Consider the following 23,428-nt stretch of genomic DNA (forward strand, 5'->3'; position numbering starts at 1 on the left):
AGTACTCTAATGACTATGCCGTCCTCCAAGAGTACTCTAATGACTATGCCGTCCTCCAAGAGTACTCTAATGACTATGCCGTCCACCGTGAGTACTCTAACGACTATGCCGTCCTCCAAGAGTACTCTAATGACTATGCCGTCCTCCAAGAGTACTCTAATGAATATGCCGTCCTCCAAGAATACTCTAATGACTATGCCGTCCTCCAAGAGTACTCTAATGACTATGCCGTCCTCCAAGAATACCCTAATGACCATGCCGTCCTCCATGAGTACTCTAATGACTATGCCATCCTCCAAGAGTACTCTAATGACTATGCCGTCCTCCAAGAGTACTCTAATGACTATGCCGTCCTCCAAGAGTACTCTAATGACTATGCCGTCCTCCAAGAGTACTCTAATGACTATGCCGTCCTCCAAGAGTAATCTAATGACTATGCCGTCTTCCATGAGTACTCTAATGACTATGCCGTCCTCCAAGAGTACTCTAATGACTATGCCGTCCTCCAAGAGTACTCTAATGACTATGCCGTCTTCCAAGAGTACTCTAATGACTATGCCGTCCTCCAAGAGTACTCTATTGACTATGCCGTCCTCCAAGAGTACTCTAATGACTATGCCGTCCTCCAAGAGTATTCTAATGGCTATGCCGTCCTCCATGAGTACTCTAATGACTATGCCGTCCTCCAAGAGTACTCTAATGACTATGCCGTCCTCCAAGAGTACTCTAATGACTATGCCGTCCTCCAAGAGTACTCTTTTGACTATGCCGTCCTCCAAGAGTACTCTAAAGACTATGCCGTCCTCCAAGAGTATTCTAATGGCTATGCCGTCCTCCATGAGTACTCTAATGACTATGCCGTCCTGCAAGAGTACTCTAATGACTATACCGTCCCCCAAGAGTACTCTAATGACTATGCCGTCCTCCAAGAGTACTCTAATGACTATGCCGTCCTCCAAGAGTACTCTAATGACTAATGACTATGCCGTCCTCCAAGAGTACTCTAATGACTATGCCGTACTCCAAGAGTACTCTAATGACTATGCCGTCCTCCAAGAGTACTCTAATGACTATGCCGTCCTCCAATAGTACTCTAATGACTATGCCGTCCTCCAAGAGTACTTTAATGACTATGCCGTCCTCCAAGTGTACTCTAATGACTCTGCCGTCCTCCAAGAGTACTCTGATGACTATGCTGTCCTCTATGAGTACTCTAATGACTATGCCGTCCTCCATGAGTACTCTAATGACTATGCCGTCCTCCAAGAGTACTCTAATGACTATGCCGTCCTCCATGAGTACTCTAATGACTATGCCGTCCTCCAAGAGTACTCTAATGACTATGCCGTCCTCCAAGAGTACTCTAATGACTATGCCGTCCTCCAAGAGTACTCTAATGACTATGCCGTCCTCCAAGAGCACTCAAATGACTATACTGTCCTCCAAGAGTACTCTAACGACTATGCCGTCCTCTATGAGTACTCTAATGACTATGCCGTCCTCCATGAGTACTCTAATGACTATGCCGTCCTCCATGAGTACTCTAATGACTATGCCGTCCTCCAAGAGTAATCTAATGACTATGCGGTCCTCCAAGAGTACTCTAATGACTATGCCGTCCTTAAAGAGTACTCTAATGACTATGCTGTCCTCCAAGAGTACTCTAATGACTATGCCGTCCTCCAAGAGTACTCTAATGACTATGCCGCCCTCCAAGAGTAATCTAATGACTATGCCGTCCTCCAAGAGAACTCTAATGACTGTCGTCCTCCAAGAGTACTCTAATGACTATGCTGTCCTCCAACAGTACTCTAATCACTATGCCGTCCTCCAAGAGTACTCTAACAACTATGCCGTCCTGCAAGAGTACTCTAATGACTATGCCGTCCTCCAAAAGTACTATAATGAATATGCCGTACTCCAAGAGTACTCTAATGACTATGCCGTCCGCCAAGAGTACTCTAATGACTATGCCGTCCTCCAAGAGTACTCTAATGACTATGCCGTCCTCCAAGAGTACTCTAATGACTATCCCGTCCTCCAAGACTACTCTAATGACTATGCTGTCCTCCAAGATTTCTCTAATGACTATGCCGTCCTCACTGAGTTCTCTAATGACTATGCCGTCCACCAAGAAAACTCTAATGACTATTCCGTCCTCCAAGAGATCTCTAATGATTATGCCGTCCTCCAAGAGTATTCTAATGACTATGCCGTCCTCCAGGAGTACTCTAATGACTATGCCGTCCTCCAAGAGTACTCTAATGACTATGCCGTCCTCCAAGAGTACTCTATTGACTATGCCGTCCTCCAAGAGTACTATAATGACTATGCCGTCCTCCAAGAGCACTCTAATGACTATGCCGTCATCCAAGAGTACTATAATGACTATGCCGTCCTCCAAGAGCACTCTAATGACTATGCCGTCCTCCAAGAGTACTCTAATGACTATGCCGTCCTCCAAGAGTACTATAATGACTATGCCGTCCTCCAAGAGCACTCTAATGACTATGCTGTCCTCCAAGAGTACTCTAATGACTATGCCGTCCTCCAAGAGTACTCTGATGACTATGCCGTCCTCCAAGAGTACTCTAATGACTATGCCGTCCTCCAAGAGTACTCTAATGACTATGCCGTCCTCCAAGAGTACTCTATTGACTATGCTGTCCTCCAACAGTACTCTAATGACTATGCCGTCCTCCACGAGTACTCTAATGACTATGCCGTCCTCCAAGAGTTATCTATTGACTATGCCGTCCTCCAAGAGTACTCTAATGACTATGCCGTCCTCCAAGAGTACTCTAATGACTATGCCGTCCTCCAAGAGTACTCTAATGACTATGCCGTCCTCCAGGAGTACTCTAATCACTATGCCGTCCTCCAAGACTACTCTAATGACTATGCTGTCCTCAAAGAATACTCTAATGACTATGCCGTCCTCACTGAGTACTCTAATGACTATGCCGTCCTCCAAGAGTACTCTTATGACTATGCCGTCCTCCAAGAGTACTCTAATGATTATGCCGTTCTCCAAGAGCACTCTAATGACTATGCTGTCCTCCAAGAGTACTCTAATGACTATGCCGTCCTCCAAGAGTACTCTAATGACTATGCCGTCCTCCAAGAGTACTCTAATGACTATGCCGTCCTCCAAGAGTACTCTAATGACTATGCCGTCCTCCAAGAGTACTCTAATGACTATGCTGTCCTCCAACAGTACTCTAATGACAATGCCGTCCTCCACGAGTACTCTAATGACTATGCCGTCCTCCAAGTGTTATCTAATGACTATGCCGTCCTCCAAGAGTACTCTAATGACTATGCCGTCCTCCAAGAGTACTCTAATGACTATGCCGTCCTCCAAGAGTACTCTAATGACTATGCCGTCCTCCAGGAGTACTCTAATGACTATGCCGTCCTCCAAGAGTACTCTAATGACTATGCCGTCCTCCAAGAGTACTCTAATGACTATGCCGTCCTCCAAGAGTACTCTAATGACTATGCTGTCCTCCAACAGTACTCTAATGACTATGCCGTCCTCCACGAGTACTCTAATGACTATGCCGTCCTCCAAGAGTTATCTAATGACTATGCCGTCCTCCAAGAGTACTCTAATGACTATGCCGTCCTCCAAGAGTACTCTAATGACTATGCCGTCCTCCAAGAGTACTCTAATGACTATGCCGTCCTCCAGGAGTACTCTAATCACTATGCCGTCCTCCAAGACTACTCTAACGACTATGCTGTCCTCCAAGAATACTCTAATAACTATGCCGTCCTCACTGAGTACTCTAATGACTATGCCGTCCTCCAAGAGTACTCTTATGACTATGCCGTCCTCCAAGAGTACTCTAATGATTATGCCGTTCTCCAAGAGTGTTCTAATGACTATGCCGTCCTCCAAGAGTACTCTAATGACTATGCCGTCCTCCATGAGTACTCTAATGACTAAGCCGCCCTCCATGAGTACTCTAATGACTATGCCGTCCTCCAAGAGTACTCTAATGACTATGCCGTCTTCCAAGAGTACTCTAATGACTATGCCGTCCTCCAGGAGTACTCTAATGACTATGCCGTCCTCCATGAGTACTCTAACAACTATGCCGTCCTCCAAGAGTACTCTAATGACTATGCCGTCCTCCAAGAGTACTCTAATGACTATGCCGTCCTCCATGAGTACTCTAATGACTATGCCGTCCTCCAAGAGTACTCTAATGACCATGCCGTCCTCCAAGAGTACTTTAATGACTATGCCGTCCTCCAAGCGTACTCTAATGACTATGCTGTCCTCCAAGAGTACTCTAATGACTATGCCGTCCACCATGAGTACTCTAATGACTATGCCGTCCTCCAAGAGTACTCCAATGACTATGCCGTCCTCCAAGAGTACTCTAATGACTATGCCGTCCTCCAAGAGTACTCTAATGACTATGCCGTCTTCCAAGAGTACTCTAATGACTATGCCGTCCTCCAAGAGTACTCTATTGAATATGCCGTCCTCCAAGAGTACTCTAATGACTATGCCGTCCTCCATGAGTACTCTAATGACTAAGCCGTCCTCCATGAGTATTCTAATGACTATGCCGTCCTCCAAGAGTACTCTAATGACTATGCCGTCCTCCAAGAGTACTCTAATGACTATGCCGTCTTCCAAGAGTACTCTAATGACTATGCCGTCCTCCAGGAGTACTCTAATGACTATGCCGTCCTCCAAGAGTACTCTAATGACTATGCCGTCTTCCAAGAGTACTCTAATGACTATGCCGTCCACCATGAGTACTCTAACAACTATACCGTCCTCCAAGAGTACTCTAATGACTATGCCGTCCTCCAAGAGTACTCTAATGACTATGCCGTCCTCCATGAGTACTCTAATGACTATGCCGTCCTCCAAGAGTACTCTAATGACCATGCCGTCCTCCAAGAGTACTTTAATGACTATGCCGTCCTCCAAGCGTACTCTAATGACTATGCTGTCCTCCAAGAGTACTCTAATGACTATGCCGTCCACCATGAGTACTCTAATGACTATGCCGTCCTCCAAGAGTACTCCAATGACTATGCCGTCCTCCAAGAGTACTCTAATGACTATGCCGTCCTCCAAGAGTACTCTAATGACTATGCCGTCTTCCAAGAGTACTCTAATGACTATGCCGTCCTCCAAGAGTACTCTATTGAATATGCCGTCCTCCAAGAGTACTCTAATGACTATGCCGTCCTCCATGAGTACTCTAATGACTAAGCCGTCCTCCATGAGTATTCTAATGACTATGCCGTCCTCCAAGAGTACTCTAATGACTATGCCGTCTTCCAAGAGTACTCTAATGACTATGCCGTCCTCCAGGAGTACTCTAATGACTATGCCGTCCTCCAAGAGTACTCTAATGACTATGCCGTCCTCCAAGAGTACTCTAATGACTATGCCGTCCACCGTGAGTACTCTAACGACTATGCCGTCCTCCAAGAGTACTCTAATGACTATGCCGTCCTCCAAGAGTACTCTAATGAATATGCCGTCCTCCAAGAATACTCTAATGACTATGCCGTCCTCCAAGAGTACTCTAATGACTATGCCGTCCTCCAAGAAAACCCTAATGACTATGCCGTCCTCCATGAGTACTCTAATGACTATGCCATCCTCCAAGAGTACTCTAATGACTATGCCGTCCTCCAAGAGTACTCTAATGACTATGCCATCCTCCAAGAGTACTCTAATGACTATGCCGTCCTCCAAGAGTACTCTAATGACTATGCCGTCCTCCAAGAGTAATCTAATGACTATGCCGTCTTCCATGAGTACTCTAATGACTATGCCGTCCTCCAAGAGTACTCTAATGACTATGCCGTCCTCCAAGAGTACTCTAATGACTATGCCGTCTTCCAAGAGTACTCTAATGACTATGCCGTCCTCCAAGAGTACTCTATTGACTATGCCGTCCTCCAAGAGTACTCTAATGACTATGCCGTCCTCCAAGAGTATTCTAATGGCTATGCCGTCCTCCATGAGTACTCTAATGACTATGCCGTCCTCCAAGAGTACTCTAATGACTATGCCGTCCTCCAAGAGTACTCTAATGACTATGCCGTCCTCCAAGAGTACTCTTTTGACTATGCCGTCCTCCAAGAGTACTCTAAAGACTATGCCGTTCTCCAAGAGTATTCTAATGGCTATGCCGTCCTCCATGAGTACTCTAATGACTATGCCGTCCTCCAAGAGTACTCTATATGATCCCCTAAGAAGAGTGCTATGAAGTTGAAAGTTTTCACATCCAAAGTGGCCACTTTTGAGGTTAAAAGGTCGATTTGGCAACCATTAATAGCGTGATCGTTTAGAACACTCATAAACAAAAATTATTAGTACTCTTACAAAAAATACTATATGCAGTCCTCTATAGGGAGTACACTCCGACTCAAAATTTTCACATTTAAAATGGCAAGTTTTCAGAGTAAAAAGCCCCGATTTGGCAACCATTGTACTGGTTATCAGATCTACTAAATCATTTTAATAATAATTAAGATAGGAGTTTCAGTTTCATTTAGTCTTCGTTTTCTTCGTTTTACTATTTAATCACTTTCACTGTCTGATACGTTTTCTCCTTCCCGAACTGACGTTTCAATTTGATCATAACTCGGTGTAAAATAAATTAGCCAGTAGTTTTTTTGTGTCTTTCCCATTATAGCCCCCCATGAAAAAATATCACCCCCATTATCGCAAATTCCTTTCCATATGCATCCTTCAGCACCACATAGTTTTTTTTTCTCAAATTTGTTTGCCACATTGGTCAGAGATGCACGCTCACTTGCTGTCCCTCTCTCCCTGGTAGTGAATTGCACAACCCTTCGCCTGCAGCATTTCTACAAATCTCGAGCTCAGGATTGTGAGCGCCTGCGACTTTCCTGTGTAGGTCAGAAGCTTCACTGTCAACTGGTTTTGTTTTTGAAATAGATTGCATAACTTGGAAAATTGCTGGGCCCATAACCTGTTGTGTGACGGACTTTCGAAGGCAGACTAAAAGCGTTTTCAACTAAGTTTTAATCTTAGTTAGAACAGCTTAGTTAAAAATTCATGTGACAAGCCTCTGGAGTCACAGCGACACCTCTGTTCATCAACAGTCTGGGTGCTAATAGGTTTTTTAACTAAAACGCTTTTATAGAAGCATTTTCTATAAAAAACGTTTTCAAAAGTATTAGTTTCTCACAATTGAGAGAGAAACAAAGTCATATTTTTCACTAGAATTTAGATATTTACAAGGAGATCTGATTGTTAGATCAAGATGGTGACCTTAATCTAATATGGGGGTTCACAAGGGTTATCAAAAGGAATATCATAAATACTGTGCGTTAACACTTTTTTTAGAATTCGCTCGTACTTCTGGAGGTATCATAATCATTCAATACTTACTGAGAAGATCGAAATAGCTATCTAGATTCATGAAGGTTTATTTAATCAACTAAGTGAATTGAATTTCCTTTGTCAGAGGTTTTAGTTTGAATCGATTTTCTAACATGGAGAGAACCTTTAATTCTTGAAAATTTTTTCATCGATACAGTCAGTTCCACTAGCTAACGAAATTGCGCCAGCAGCCTCGTATCTAATTGATGTCCAATCCAAACAGAAGTCATAAATCTAATCTAATTCAGAGAAGAGTAAAATTATTAAGACATTAAAATCCGAACTTTATTTAACTAAGTCAATTAGTTTCCAATTAAGTAATAAAAATGCACAGGGAAAATCACGCAATAAATTGAAATATTGTTCTACCACGCATTTCTCGAACTCCCTCGTCCTGCTTAGTCACCCTCGTACACTAACATATACCTACATCTGATTTACTGAAGTTTTACCAAAAAACGTTTTACCATTTCGATTCTCTAAATAGGTTAGAGCATAAGGCCTAGTCCCTTTTGGGGCTTGTATCCAGAACTCCGGTGATTAAAAATTTTGTTCCGCCCTATACTGAGTGCCCATGAGCTAATATTTTCTGTTGAGAGCTAACACAACACTCTTTTAAAGTTCTGTTGAAAGTCAGTTACAGACCAGCCAGACCTTCAAATGCAAAACGAACAATTAAATTGCCTTCCAACGACAGACTGCTATTAGGTTCAGTATTTGTTATTTTTATTGTCGATAATTATAGACCATTACAGCATGCAAAATCTGCTTATAACCAGGTTTATGGTTTTAATCCATAAACTGAAACCAGTCTGGTCGATGACATTAATGAGTTTAATAACTCAACAGTGCTAGAGTGTCTGGCACATCAATTTCCACGGTAATCTGAATTCCTAGAGAATATTAGTCTGTCCAGATCATATGTGTCTGCGATGGCCTGGAATCTTGAGTTGATCACCCGGGCCGAGGATTTTCCCCAAAAACAACCGGGAAAAGAGTGCAAAGAGTGTAAATATAAAACAAATTACACCCCTATTTCTCCGCTTAATTAACGATGGACGAGTGTAATTACAAGAGTGTAATTTTAAAAAATAAAGGTGGAAAGAGGTAGTGAGGATTGATCCCCGATCTTCCCTATGACGAACATGCTCCTTTCGCTTTTTGCACCTGCAGGTGTGAGATGAATATAATATTATTTACAGTGGGAGTATGATGGACACGTGTAGCAGAGTAGGAATGATATTTGTTGAGAAGTGTTGTGGCCTTTCTGTCTTCCTCTACTTCTCCTTTCACTTCCTATCGGGCCACCACCTGGACACTACCCAGGCACAGAAAGTGACAGCTGCCTCTTCTGCACTCGCCACTACCGCCACATTCATATGCATATCCTACCCACAGTTACAGCACCGATCACTCGTCCCTCTTATCATAGGTAAATATTAAAAACATAACAAAAAATGGCCAATCTTGCAACCAGTAACAACGTTTACACCACTTATATACAAAAAATTATTAGTACTCTTAAAAAAACAGATCATAACTCTAATGATATTCTAAGTGCTTTGCCCTCCTCCAAGAGTATTCTGACTATGCCGCCCTCCAAGAGTACTCTAATGACTATGCCGTCCTCCAAGAGTACTCTAATGATTATGCCGTCCTCCAAGAGTACTCTAATGACTATGCCGTCCTCCAAGAGTACTCTAATGACTATGCCGTCCTCCAAGAGTACTCTAACGACTATGCTGTCCTCCAAGAGTACTCTAATGACTATGCCGTCCTCCAAGAGTACTCTAATGACTATGCCATCCTCCAAGAGTACTCTAATGACTATGCCGTCCTCCAAGAGTACTCTAATGACTATGCCGTCCTCCATGAGTAATCTAATGACTATGCCGTCCTCAAAGAGTACTCTATTGACTATGCCGTCCTCAAAGAGTACTCTAATGACTATGCTGTCCTCCAAGAGTACTCTAATGACTATGCCGTCCTCCAAGAGTACTCTAATGACTATGCCGTCCTCCAAGAGTACTCTAATGTCTATGCCGTCCTCCATGAGTGCTCTAATGACTATGCCGTCCTGCAAGAGTACTCTAATGACTATGCCGTCATCCAAGAAAACTCTAATGACTATGCCGTCCTACAAGAGTACTCTAATAACTATGCCGACCTCCAAGAGTACTCTAATGACTATGCCGTCCTCCATGAGTACTCTAATGACTATGCCGTCCTCCAAGAGTACTCTAATGATTATGCCGTCCTCCAAGAGTACTATAATGATTATGCCGTCCTCCAAGAGTACTCTAATGACTATGCCGTCCTCCAAGAGTACTCTAATGATTATTCCGTCCTCCAAGAGTACTCTTTTGACTATACCGTCCTCCAAGAGTACTCTAATGACTATGCCGTCCTCCAAGAGTACTCTAATGACTATGCCTTCCTCCAAGAGTACTCTAATGACTATGCCGTCCTCCACGAGTACTATAATGACGATGCCGTCCTCCAAGAGTACTCTAATGACTATGCCGTCCTCCATGAGTACTCTAATGACTATGCCATCCTCCAAGAGTACTCTAATGACTATGCCGTCCTCCAAAAGTACTAATGACTATGTTGGCCTCCATGAGTACTCTAATGACTATGCTGTCCTCCAAGAGTACTCTAATGACTATGCCGTCCTCCAAGTGTACTAATGACTATGCCGTCCTCCATGAGTACTCTAATGACTATGTCGTCCTCCAAGAGTACTCTAAAGATTATGCCGTCCTCCAAGAGTACTCTAATGATTATTCCGTCCTCCAAGAGTGCTCTAATGACTATGCCGTCCTCCAAGAGTACTCTAATGACTATGTCGTCCTCCAAGCGTACTCTAATGACTATGCTGTCCTCCAATAGTACTCTAATGACTATGCCGTCCTCCAAGAGTACTCTAATGACTATGCCGTCCTCCAAGAGTACTCTAATGACTATGCCGTCTTCCAAGAGTACTCTAATGACTATGCCGTCCTCCATGAGTACTCTAATGACTATGCCGTCCACCATGAGTACTCTAATGACTATGCCGTCCTCAAGAGTACCCTAATGACTATGCCGTCCTCCAAGAGTACTCTAATGACTATGCCGTCCTCCAAGAGTACTCTAATGACTATGCCGTCCTCCAAGAGTACTCTAATGACTATGCCGTCCTCCATGAGTACTCTAATGACTATGCCGTCCTCCATGAGTACTCTGATGACTATGCCGTCCTCCATGAGTACTCTAATGACTATGCCGTCCTCCAAGAGTACTCTAATGACTATGCCGTCCTCCAAGAGTACTCTAATGACTATGCCGTAATCCAAGAGTACTCTAATGACTATGCCGTCCTCCAAGAGTACTCTAATGACTATGCCGTCCTCCATGAGTACTCTAATGACTATGCCGTCCTCCATGAGTACTCTAATGACAATGCCGTCCTCCAGGAGTACTCTAATGATTATGCCGTCCTCCAAGAGTACCCAAATGATTATGCCGTCCTCCAAGAGTACTATAATGACTATGCCGTCCTCCAGGAGTACTCTAATGATTATGCCGTCCTCCAAGAGTACCCAAATGATTATGCCGTCCTCCACGAGTACTATAATGACTATGCCGTCCTCCAAAAGTACTCTAATGACTATGCCTTCCTCCAAGAGTACTCTAATGACTATGCCGTCCTCCACGAGTACTATAATGACTATGCCGTCCTCCAAGAGTACTCTAATGACTATGCCGTCCTCCAAGAGTACTCTAATGACTATGCCGTCCTCCAAGAATACTCTAATGACTATGCTGTCCTCCAAGAGTACTCTAATGACTATGCCGTCCTCCATGGGTACTCTAATGACTATGCCGTCCCCCATGAGTACTCTAATGACTATGCCGTCCTCAAGAGTACCCTAATGACTATGCCGTCCTCCAAGAGTACTCTAATGACTATGCCGTCCTCCAAGAGTACTCTAATGACTATGCCGTCCTCCAAGAGTACTCTGATGACTATGCCGTCCTCCATGAGTACTCTAATGACTATGCCATCCTCCAAGAGTACTCTAATGACTATGCCGTCCTCCAAGAGTACTAATGACTATGCCGTCCTCCATGAGTACTCTAATGACTGTCGTCCTCCAAGAGTACTCTAATGATTATGCCGTCCTCCAAGAGTACTCTAATGATTATTCCGTCCTCCAAGAGTGCTCTAATGACTATGCCGTCCTCCAAGAGTACTCTAATGACTATGTCGTCCTCCAAGCGTACTCTAATGACTATGCTGTCCTCCAATAGTACTCTAATGACTATGCCGTCCTCCAAGAGTACTCTAATGACTATGCCGTCCTCCAAGAGTACTCTAATGACTATGCCGTCTTCCAAGAGTACTCTAATGACTATGCCGTCCTCCATGAGTACTCTAATGACTAAGCCGTCCCCCATGAGTACTCTAATGACTATGCCGTCCTCAAGAGTACCCTAATGACTATGCCGTCCTCCAAGAGTACTCTAATGACTATGCCGTCCTCCAAGAGTACTCTAATGACTATGCCGTCCTCCAAGAGTACTCTAATGACTATGCCGTCCTCCATGAGTACTCTAATGACTATGCCGTCCTCCAAGAGTACTCTGATTACTATGCCGTCCTCCATGAGTACTCTAATGACTATGCCGTCCTCCAAGAGTACTCTAATGACTATGCCGTCCTCCAAGAGTACTCTAATGACTATGCCGTAATCCAAGAGTACTCTAATGACTATGCCGTCCTCCAAGAGTACTGTAATGACTATGCCGTCCTCCATGAGTACTCTAATGACTATGCCGTCCTCCATGAGTACTCTAATGACTATGCCGTCCTCCAGGAGTACTCTAATGATTATGCCGTCCTCCAAGAGTACCCAAATGATTATGCCGTCCTCCAAGAGTACTCTAATGTCTATGCCGTCCTCCAAGAGTACTCTAATGACTATGCCTTCCTCCAAGAGTACTCTAATGACTATGCCGTCCTCCACGAGTACTATAATGACTATGCCGTCCTCCAAGAGTACTCTAATGACTATGCCGTCCTCCAAGAGTACTCTAATGACTATGCCGTCCTCCAAGAGTACTCTAATGACTATGCTGTCCTCCAAGAGTACTCTAAAGACTATGCCGTCCTCCATGAGTACTCTAATGACTATGCCGTCCTCCAAGAGTACTCTAATGACTATGCCGTCCTCCAAGAGTACTCTAATGACTATGCCGAACTCCAAGAGTACTCTAATGACTATGCCGTCCTCCAAGAGTACTCTAATGACTATGCCGTCCTCCAAGAGTACTCTAAAGACTATGCTGTCCTCCAAGAGTACTCTAATGACTATGCCGTCCTCCAAGAGTACTCTAATGACTATGCCGTCCTCCAAGAGTACTCTAATGACTATGCCGTCCTCCAAGAGTACTCTAATGACTATGCCGTCCTCCAAGAGTACTCTAATGACTATGCCGTCCTCCATGAGTACTCTAATGACTATGCCGTCCTCCAAGAGTACTCTAATGACTATTCAGTTCTCCAAGAGTACTCTAATGACTATGCCGTCCTCCAAGAGTACTCTAATGACTCTGCCGTCCTCCAAGAGTACTCTAATGACTATGCCGTCCTCCATGAGTACTCTATTGACTATGCTGTCCTCCATGAATACTCTAATGACTATGCCGTCCTCCAAGAGTACTCTAATGATTATGCCGTCCTCCGAGAGTACTCTAATGATTATGCCGTCCTCCAAGAGTACTCTAATGACTATGCCGTCCTCCAAGAGTACTCTAATGACTATGCCGTCCTCCAAGAGTACTCTAATGACTATGCCTTCCTCCAAGAGTACTCTAATGACTATGCCGTCCTCCAAGAGTACTCTAATGATTATGCCGTCCTCCAAGAGTACTCTAATGATTATGCCGTCCTCCAAGAGTACTCTAATGACTATGCCGTCCTCCAAGAGTACTCTAATGACTATGCCGTCCTCCAAGAGTACTCTAATGACTATGCCGTCCTCCAAGAGTACTCTAATGACTATGCCTTCCTCCAAGAGTACTCTAATGACTATGCCATCCTCCACGAGTACTATAATGACTATGCCGTCCTCCAAGAGTACTAATGACTATGCCGTCCTCCATGAGTACTCTAATGACTGTCGTCCTCCAAGAGTACTCTAATGACTATGCCGTCCTCCAAGAGTACTCTAATGACTATGCCGTCCTCCATGAGTACTCTAATGACTATGCCGTCCTCCAAGAGTACTCTGATTACTATGCCGTCCTCCATGAGTACTCTAATGACTATGCCGTCCTCGAAGAGTACTCTAATGACTATGCCGTCCTCCAAGAGTACTCTAATGACTATGCCGTAATCCAAGAGTACTCTAATGACTATGCCGTCCTCCAAGAGTACTGTAATGACTATGCCGTCCTCCATGAGTACTCTAATGACTATGCCGTCCTCCATGAGTACTCTAATGACTATGCCGTCCTCCAGGAGTACTCTAATGATTATGCCGTCCTCCAAGAGTACCCAAATGATTATGCCGTCCTCCAAGAGTACTCTAATGTCTATGCCGTCCTCCAAGAGTACTCTAATGACTATGCCTTCCTCCAAGAGTACTCTAATGACTATGCCGTCCTCCACGAGTACTATAATGACTATGCCGTCCTCCAAGAGTACTCTAATGACTATGCCGTCCTCCAAGAGTACTCTAATGACTATGCCGTCCTCCAAGAGTACTCTAATGACTATGCTGTCCTCCAAGAGTACTCTAAAGACTATGCCGTCCTCCATGAGTACTCTAATGACTATGCCGTCCTCCAAGAGTACTCTAATGACTATGCCGTCCTCCAAGAGTACTCTAATGACTATGCCGAACTCCAAGAGTACTCTAATGACTATGCCGTCCTCCAAGAGTACTCTAATGACTATGCCGTCCTCCAAGAGTACTCTAAAGACTATGCTGTCCTCCAAGAGTACTCTAATGACTATGCCGTCCTCCAAGAGTACTCTAATGACTATGCCGTCCTCCAAGAGTACTCTAATGACTATGCCGTCCTCCAAGAGTACTCTAATGACTATGCCGTCCTCCAAGAGTACTCTAATGACTATGCCGTCCTCCATGAGTACTCTAATGACTATGCCGTCCTCCAAGAGTACTCTAATGACTATTCAGTTCTCCAAGAGTACTCTAATGACTATGCCGTCCTCCAAGAGTACTCTAATGACTCTGCCGTCCTCCAAGAGTACTCTAATGACTATGCCGTCCTCCATGAGTACTCTATTGACTATGCTGTCCTCCATGAATACTCTAATGACTATGCCGTCCTCCAAGAGTACTCTAATGATTATGCCGTCCTCCGAGAGTACTCTAATGATTATGCCGTCCTCCAAGAGTACTCTAATGACTATGCCGTCCTCCAAGAGTACTCTAATGACTATGCCGTCCTCCAAGAGTACTCTAATGACTATGCCTTCCTCCAAGAGTACTCTAATGACTATGCCGTCCTCCAAGAGTACTCTAATGATTATGCCGTCCTCCAAGAGTACTCTAATGATTATGCCGTCCTCCAAGAGTACTCTAATGACTATGCCGTCCTCCAAGAGTACTCTAATGACTATGCCGTCCTCCAAGAGTACTCTAATGACTATGCCGTCCTCCAAGAGTACTCTAATGACTATGCCTTCCTCCAAGAGTACTCTAATGACTATGCCATCCTCCACGAGTACTATAATGACTATGCCGTCCTCCAAGAGAACTCTAATGACTATGCCGTCCTCCAAAGTACTCTAATGACTATGCCGTCCTCCAAGAGTACTCTAATGACTATGATGTCCTCCAAGAGTACTCTAATGACTATGCCGTCCTCCAAGAGTACTCTAATGACTATGCCGTCCTCCAAGAGTACTCTAATGACTATGCTGTCCTCCAAGAGTACTCTAAAGACTATGCCGTCCTCCAAGAGTACCCTAATGACTATGCCGTCCTCCAAGAGTACTCTAATGACTATGCCGTCCTCCAAGAGTACTCTAATGACTATGCCGTACTCAAAGAGTACTCTAATGACTATGCCGTCCTCCAAGAGTACTCTAATGACTATGCCGTCCTCCAAGAGTACTCTAAAGTCTATGCTGTCCTCCAAGAGTACTCTAATGACTATGCCGTCCTCCAAGAGTACTCTAATGACTATGCCGTCCTCCAAGAGTACTCTAATGACTATGCCGTCCTCCAAGAGTACTCTAATGACTATGCCGTCCTCCAAGAGTACTCTAATGACTATGCCGTCCTCCATGAGTACTCTAATGACTATGCCGTCCTCCAAGAGTACTCTAATGACTATTCAGTTCTCCAAGAGTACTCTAATGACTATGCCGTCCTCCAAGAGTACTCTAATGACTCTGCCGTCCTCCAAGAGTACTCTAATGACTATGCCGTCCTCCATGAGTACTCTATTGACTATGCTGTCCTCCATGAGTACTCTAATGACTATGCCGTCCTCCAAGAGTACTCTAATGATTATGCCGTCCTCAAAGAGTACTCTAATGATTATGCCGTCCTCCAAGAGTACTCTAATGACTATGCCGTCCTCCAAGAGTACTCTAATGACTATGCCGTCCTCCAAGAGTACTCTAATGACTATGCCTTCCTCCAAGAGTACTCTAATGACTATGCCGTCCTCAAAGAGTACTCTAATGATTATGCCGTCCTCCAAGAGTACTCTAATGATTATGCCGTCCTCCAAGAGTACTCTAATGACTATGCCGTCCTCCAGGAGTACTCTAATGACTATGCCGTCCTCCAAGAGTACTCTAATGACTATGCCGTCCTCCAAGAGTACTCTAATGACTATGCCTTCCTCCAAGAGTACTCTAATGACTATGCCGTCCTCCACGAGTACTATAATGACTATGCCGTCCTCCAAGAGTACTCTAATGACTATGCCGTCCTCCAAGAGTACTCTAATGACTATGCCGTCCTCCAAGAGTACTCTAATGACTATGCCGTCCTCCAAGAGTACTCTAATGACTATGATGTCCTCCAAGAGTACTCTAATGACTATGCCGTCCTCCAAGAGTACTCTAATGACTATGCCCTCCTCCAAGAGTGCTCTAATGACTATGCCGTCCTCCAAGAGTACTCTAATGACTATGCCTTCCTCCAAGAGTACTCTAATGACTATGCCTTCCTCCAAGAGTACTCTAATGACTATGCCGTCCTCCATGAGTACTCTAATGACTATGCCGTCCTCCAAGAGTACTCTAATGACTATGCAGTCCTCCAAGAGTACTATAATGACTATGCCGTCCTCCATGAGTACTCTAATGACTATGCCGTCCACCAAGAGTACTCTAATGACTATGCCGTCCTCCAAGAGTACTCTAATGACTATGCCTTCCTCCAAGAGTACTCTAATGACTATGCCGTCCTCAAAGAGTACTCTAATGATTATGCCGTCCTCCAAGAGTACTCTAATGGTTATGCCGTCCTCCAAGAGTACTCTAATGACTATGCCGTCCTCCAGGAGTACTCTAATGACTATGCCGTCCTCCAAGAGTACTCTAATGACTATGCCGTCCTCCAAGAGTACTCTAATGACTATGCCTTCCTCCAAGAGTACTCTAATGACTATGCCGTCCTCCACGAGTACTATAATGACTATGCCGTCCTCCAAGAGTACTCTATTGACTATGCCGTCCTCCAAGAGTACTCTAATGACTATGCCGTCCTCCAAGAGTACTCTAATGACTATGATGTCCTCCAAGAGTACTCTAATGACTATGCAGTCCTCCAAGAGTACTCTAATGACTATGCCCTCCTCCAAGAGTGCTCTAATGACTATGCCGTCCTCCAAGAGTACTCTAATGACTATGCCTTCCTCCAAGAGTACTCTAATGACTATGCCGTCCTCCATGAGTACTCTAATGACTATGCCGTCCTCCAAGAGTACTCTAATGACTATGCAGTCCACCAAGAGTACTCTAATGACTATGCCGTCCTCCAAGAGTACCCTAATGACTATGCCGTCCTCCAAGAGTACTCTAATGATTATGCCGTCCTCCAAGAGTACTCTAATGACTATGCCGTCCTCAAAGAGTACTCTAATGACTATGCCGTCCTCCAAGAGTACTCTAATGACTATGCCTTCCTCCAAGAGTACTCTAATGACTATGCCGTCCTCCAAGAGTACTCTAATGATTATGCCGTCCTCCAAGAGTACTCTAATGATTATGCCGTCCTCCAGAGTACTCTAATGACTATGCCGTCCTCCAAGAGTACTCTAATGACTATGCCGTCCTCCAAGAGTACTCTAATGACTATGCCGTCCTCCAAGAGTACTCTAATGACTATGCCTTCCTCCAAGAGTGCTCTAATGACTATGCCGTCCTCCACGAGTACTATAAGGACTATGCCGTCCTCCAAGAGTACTCTAATGACTATGCCGTCCTCCAAGAGTACTCTAATGACTATGCCGTCCTCCAAAAGTACTCTAATGACTATGCTGTCCTCCAAGAGTACTCTAATGACTATGCCGTCCTCCAAGAGTACTCTAATGACTATGCCCTCCTCCAAGAGTACTCTAATGACTATGCCGTCCTCCAAGAGTACTCTAATGACTATGCCGTCCTCCAAGAGTACTCTAATGACTATGCCGTCCTCCAAGAGTACTCTAATGACTATGCCGTCCTCCAAGAGTACTCTAAAGACTATGCTGTCCTCCAAGAGTACTCTAATGACTATGCCGTCCTCCAAGAGTACTCTAATGACTATGCCGTCCTCCAAGAGTACTCTAATGACTATGCCGTCCTCCAAGAGTACTCTAATGACTATGCCGTCCTCCAAGAGTACTCTAATGACTATGCCGTCCTCCATGAGTACTCTAATGACTATGCCGTCCTCCAAGAGTACTCTAATGACTATGCTGTCCTCCAAGAGTACTCTAATGACTATGCCGTCCTCCAAGAGTACTCTAATGACTATGCCGTCCTCCAAGAGTACTCTAATGACTATGCCGTCCTCCAAGAGTACTCTAATGACTATGCCGTCCTCCAAGAGTACTTTAATGACTATGCCGTCCTCAAAGAGTACTCTAATGACTATGCCGTCCTCCAAGAGTACTCTAATGACTATGCCGTCCTCCAAGAGTACTCTAATGACTATGCAGTCCTCCAAAAGTACTCTAATGACTATGCCGTCCTCCAAGAGTACCCTAATGACCATGCCGTCCTCCAAGAGTACTCTAATGACTATGCCGTCCTCCATGAGTACTCTATTGACTATGCCGTCCTCCATGAGTACTCTAATGACTATGCCGTCCTCCAAGAGTACTCTAATGATTATGCCGTCCTCCAAGAGTACTCTAATGATTATGCCGTCCTCCAAGAGTACTCTAATGACTAAGCCGTCCTCCAAGAGTACTCTAATGACTATGCCGTCCTCCAAGAGTACTCTAATGACTATGCCTTCCTCCAAGAGTACTCTAATGACTATGCCGTCCTCCAAGAGTACTCTAATGATTATGCCGTCCTCCAAGAGTACTCTAATGATTATGCCGTCCTCCAAGAGTACTCTAATGACTATGCCGTCCTCCAAGAGTACTCTAATGACTATGCCGTCCTCCAAGAGTACTCTAATGACTATGCCGTCCTCCAAGAGTACTCTAATGACTATGCCTTCCTCCAAGAGTGCTCTAATGACTATGCCGTCCTCCACGAGTACTATAATGACTATGCCGTCCTCCAAGAGTACTCTAATGACTATGCCGTCCTCCAAGAGTACTCTAATGACTATGCCGTCCTCCAAGAGTACTCTAATGACTATGCTGTCCTCCAAGAGTACTCTAATGACTAAGCCGTCCTCCAAGAGTACTCTAATGACTATGCCCTCCTCCAAGAGTACTCTAATGACTATGCCGTCCTCCAAGAGTACTCTAATGACTATGCCGTCCTCCAAGAGTACTCTAATGACTATGCCGTCCTCCAAGAGTACTCTAATGACTATGCCGTCCTCCAAGAGTACTCTAAAGACTATGCTGTCCTCCAAGAGTACTCTAATGACTATGCCGTCCTCCAAGAGTACTCTAATGACTATGCCGTCCTCCAAGAGTACTCTAATGACTATGCCGTCCTCCAAGAGTACTCTAATGACTATGCCGTCCTCCAAGAGTACTCTAATGACTATGCCGTCCTCCATGAGTACTCTAATGACTATGCCGTCCTCCAAGAGTACTCTAATGACTATGCTGTCCTCCAAGAGTACTCTAATGACTATGCCGTCCTCCAAGAGTACTCTAATGACTATGCCGTCCTCCAAGAGTACTCTAATGACTATGCCGTCCTCCATGAGTACTCTATTGACTATGCCGTCCTCCATGAGTACTCTAATGACTATGCCGTCCTCCAAGAGTACTCTAATGATTATGCCGTTCTCCAAGAGTACTCTAATGATTATGCCGTCCTCCAAGAGTACTCTAATGACTATGCCGTCCTCCAAGAGTACTCTAATGACTATGCCGTCCTCCAAGAGTACTCTAATGACTATGCCTTCCTCCAAGAGTACTCTAATGACTATGCCGTCATCCACGAGTACTATAATGACTATGCCGTCCTCCAAGAGTACTCTAATGAATATGCCGTCCTCCAAGAGTACTCTAATGACTATGTCGTCCTCCAAGAGTACTCTAATGACTATGCTGTCCTCCAAGAGTACTCTAATGACTATACCGTCCTCCAAGAGTACTCTAATGACTATGCCGTCCTCCAAGAGTACTCTAATGACTATGCCGTCCTCCAAGAGTACTCTAATGACTATGCCGTCCTCCATGAGTACTCTAATGACTATGCCGTCCCCCATGAGTACTCTAATGACTATGCCGTCCTCAAGAGTACCCTAATGACTATGCCGTCCTCCAAGAGTACTCTAATGACTATGCCGTCCTCCAAGAGTACTCTAATGACTATGCCGTCCTCCAAGAGTACTCTAATGACTATGCCGTCCTCCATGAGTACTCTAATGACTATGCCCTCCTCCAAGAGTACTCTAATGACTATGGCGTCTTCCATGAGTACTCTAATGACTATGCCGTCCTCCAAGAGTACTCTAATGACTATGCCGTCCTCCATGAGTACTCTAATGACTATGCCGTCCTCCATGAGTACTCTAATGACCATGCCGTCCTCCAAGAGTACTCTAATGATTATGCCGTCCTCCAAGAGTACTCTAATGATTATGCCGTCCTCTAAGAGTACTCTAATGACTAAACCGTCCTCCAAGAGTACTCTAATGACTATGCCGTCCTCCCAGAGTACTCTAATGACTATGCCTTCCTCCAAGAGTACTCTAATGACTATGCCGTCCTCCACGAGTACTATAATGACTATGCCGTCCTCCATGAGTACTCTAATGACTATGCCGTCCTCCAAGAGTACTCTAATGACTATGCCGTCCTCCAAGAGTACTCTAATGACTATGCCGTCCTCCAAGAGTACTCTAATGACTATGCCGTCCTCCAAGAGTACTCTAATGACTATGCCGTCCTCCATGAGTACTCTAATGAATATGCCGTCCTCCATGAGTACTCTAATGACTATGCTGTCCCCCAAGAGTACTCTAATGATTATGCCCTCCTCCAAGAGTACTGTAATGATTGTGCCGTCCTCCAAGAGTACTCTAATGACTATGCCGTCCTCCAAGTGTACTCTAATGACTATGCCGTCCTCCAAGAGTACTCTAATGACTATGCCTTCCTCCAAGAGTACTCTAATGACTATGCCGTCCTCCACGAGTACTATAATGACTATGCCGTCCTCCAAGAGTACTCTAATGACTATGCCGTCCTCCACGAGTACCATAATGACTATGCCGTCCTCCATGAGTACTCTAATGACTATGCCGTCCTCCAAGAGTACTCTAATGACTATGCCGTCCTCCAAGAGTACTCTAATGACTATGCCGTCCTCCAAGAGTACTCTAATGACTATGCCGTCCTCCAAGAGTACTCTAATGACTATGCCGTCCTCCATGAGTACTCTAATGACTATGCCGTCCTCCATGAGTACTCTAATGACTATGCCGTCCTCCAAGAGTACTCTAATGATTGTGCCGTCCTCCAAGAGTACTCTAATGACTATGCCGTCCTCCAAGAGTACTCTAATGACTATGCCGACCTCCAAGAGTACTCTAATGACTATGCCTTCCTCCAAGAGTACTCTAATGACTATGCCGTCCTCCACGAGTACTATAATGACTATGCCGTCCTCCAAGAGTACTCTAATGACTATGCCGTCCTCCAAGAGTACTCTAATGACTATGCCGTCCTCCAAGAGTACTCTAATGACTATGCTGTCCTCCAAGAGTACTCTAATGACTATGCCGTCCTCCAAGAGTACTCTAATGACTATGCCGTCCTCCAAGAGTACTCTAATGACTATGCCGTCCTCCAAGAGTACTCTAATGACTATGCCGTCCTCCAAGAGTACTCTAATGACTATGCCGTCCTCCAAGAGTACTCTAATGACTATGCCGTCCTCCAAGAGTACTCTAAAGACTATGCTGTCCTCCAAGAGTACTCTAATGACTATGCCGTCCTCCAAGAGTACTCTAATGACTATGCCGTCCTCCAAGAGTACTCTAATGACTATGCCGTCCTCCATGAGTACTCTAATGACCATGCCGTCCTCCAAGAGTACTCTAATGATTATGCCGTCCTCCAAGAGTACTCTAATGATTATGCCGTCCTCTAAGAGTACTCTAATGACTAAACCGTCCTCCAAGAGTACTCTAATGACTATGCCGTCCTCCAAGAGTACTCTAATGACTATGCCTTCCTCCAAGAGTACTCTAATGACTATGCCGTCCTCCACGAGCACTATAATGACTATGCCGTCCTCCATGAGTACTCTAATGACTATGCCGTCCTCCAAGAGTACTCTAATGACTATGCCGTCCTCCAAGAGTACTCTAATGACTATGCCGTCCTCCAAGAGTACTCTAATGACTATGCCGTCCTCCAAGAGTACTCTAATGACTATGCCGTCCTCCAAGAGTACTCTAATGACTATGCCGTCCTCCATGAGTACTCTAATGACTATGCCGTCCTCCATGAGTACTCTAATGACTATGCTGTCCCCCAAGAGTACTCTAATGATTATGCCCTCCTCCAAGGGTACTCTAATGATTGTGCCGTCCTCCAAGAGTACTCTAATGACTATGCCGTCCTCCAAGTGTACTCTAATGACTATGCCGTCCTCCAAGAGTACTCTAATGACTATGCCTTCCTCCAAGAGTACTCTAATGACTATGCCGTCCTCCACGAGTACTATAATGACTATGCCGTCCTCCAAGAGTACTCTAATGACTATGCCGTCCTCCACGAGTACCATAATGACTATGCCGTCCTCCATGAGTACTCTAATGACTATGCCGTCCTCCAAGAGTACTCTAATGACTATGCCGTCCTCCAAGAGTACTCTAATGACTATGCCGTCCTCCAAGAGTACTCTAATGACTATGCCGTCCTCCAAGAGTACTCTAATGACTATGCCGTCCTCCATGAGTACTCTAATGACTATGCCGTCCTCCATGAGTACTCTAATGACTATGCCGTCCTCCAAGAGTACTCTAATGATTGTGCCGTCCTCCAAGAGTACTCTAATGACTATGCCGTCCTCCAAGAGTACTCTAATGACTATGCCGTCCTCCAAGAGTACTCTAATGACTATGCCTTCCTCCAAGAGTACTCTAATGACTATGCCGTCCTCCACGAGTACTATAATGACTATGCCGTCCTCCAAGAGTACTCTAATGACTATGCCGTCCTCCAAGAGTACTCTAATGACTATGCCGTCCTCCAAGAGTACTCTAATGACTATGCTGTCCTCCAAGAGTACTCTAATGACTATGCCGTCCTCCAAGAGTACTCTAATGACTATGCCGTCCTCCAAGAGTACTTTAATGACTATGCCGTCCTCCAAGAGTACTCTAATGACTATGCCGTCCTCCAAGAGTACTCTAATGACTATGC

General features: G+C 44.8%; 1 protein-coding gene across 1 annotated transcript in view; it reads left to right on the forward strand.

The window, feature by feature from the left end:
* The window catches only part of LOC142334886 (uncharacterized), a 78,501-nt gene that overhangs the window by 42,475 nt on the left and 12,598 nt on the right, over positions 1–23,428 (forward strand). Inside the window, exons 4-5 of the mRNA XM_075383212.1 lie at positions 8,291–8,399; positions 8,596–8,825. Of these exons, the coding sequence (XP_075239327.1) occupies positions 8,291–8,399; positions 8,596–8,825 (339 nt within the window). The remainder of the gene's footprint in view (positions 1–8,290; positions 8,400–8,595; positions 8,826–23,428) is intronic.

The sequence above is a fragment of the Convolutriloba macropyga genome, chromosome 2 (genome assembly GCF_964194025.1).
Source record: "Convolutriloba macropyga chromosome 2, txConMacr16.3, whole genome shotgun sequence".
Lineage (NCBI taxonomy): Eukaryota > Metazoa > Xenacoelomorpha > Acoela > Convolutidae > Convolutriloba > Convolutriloba macropyga.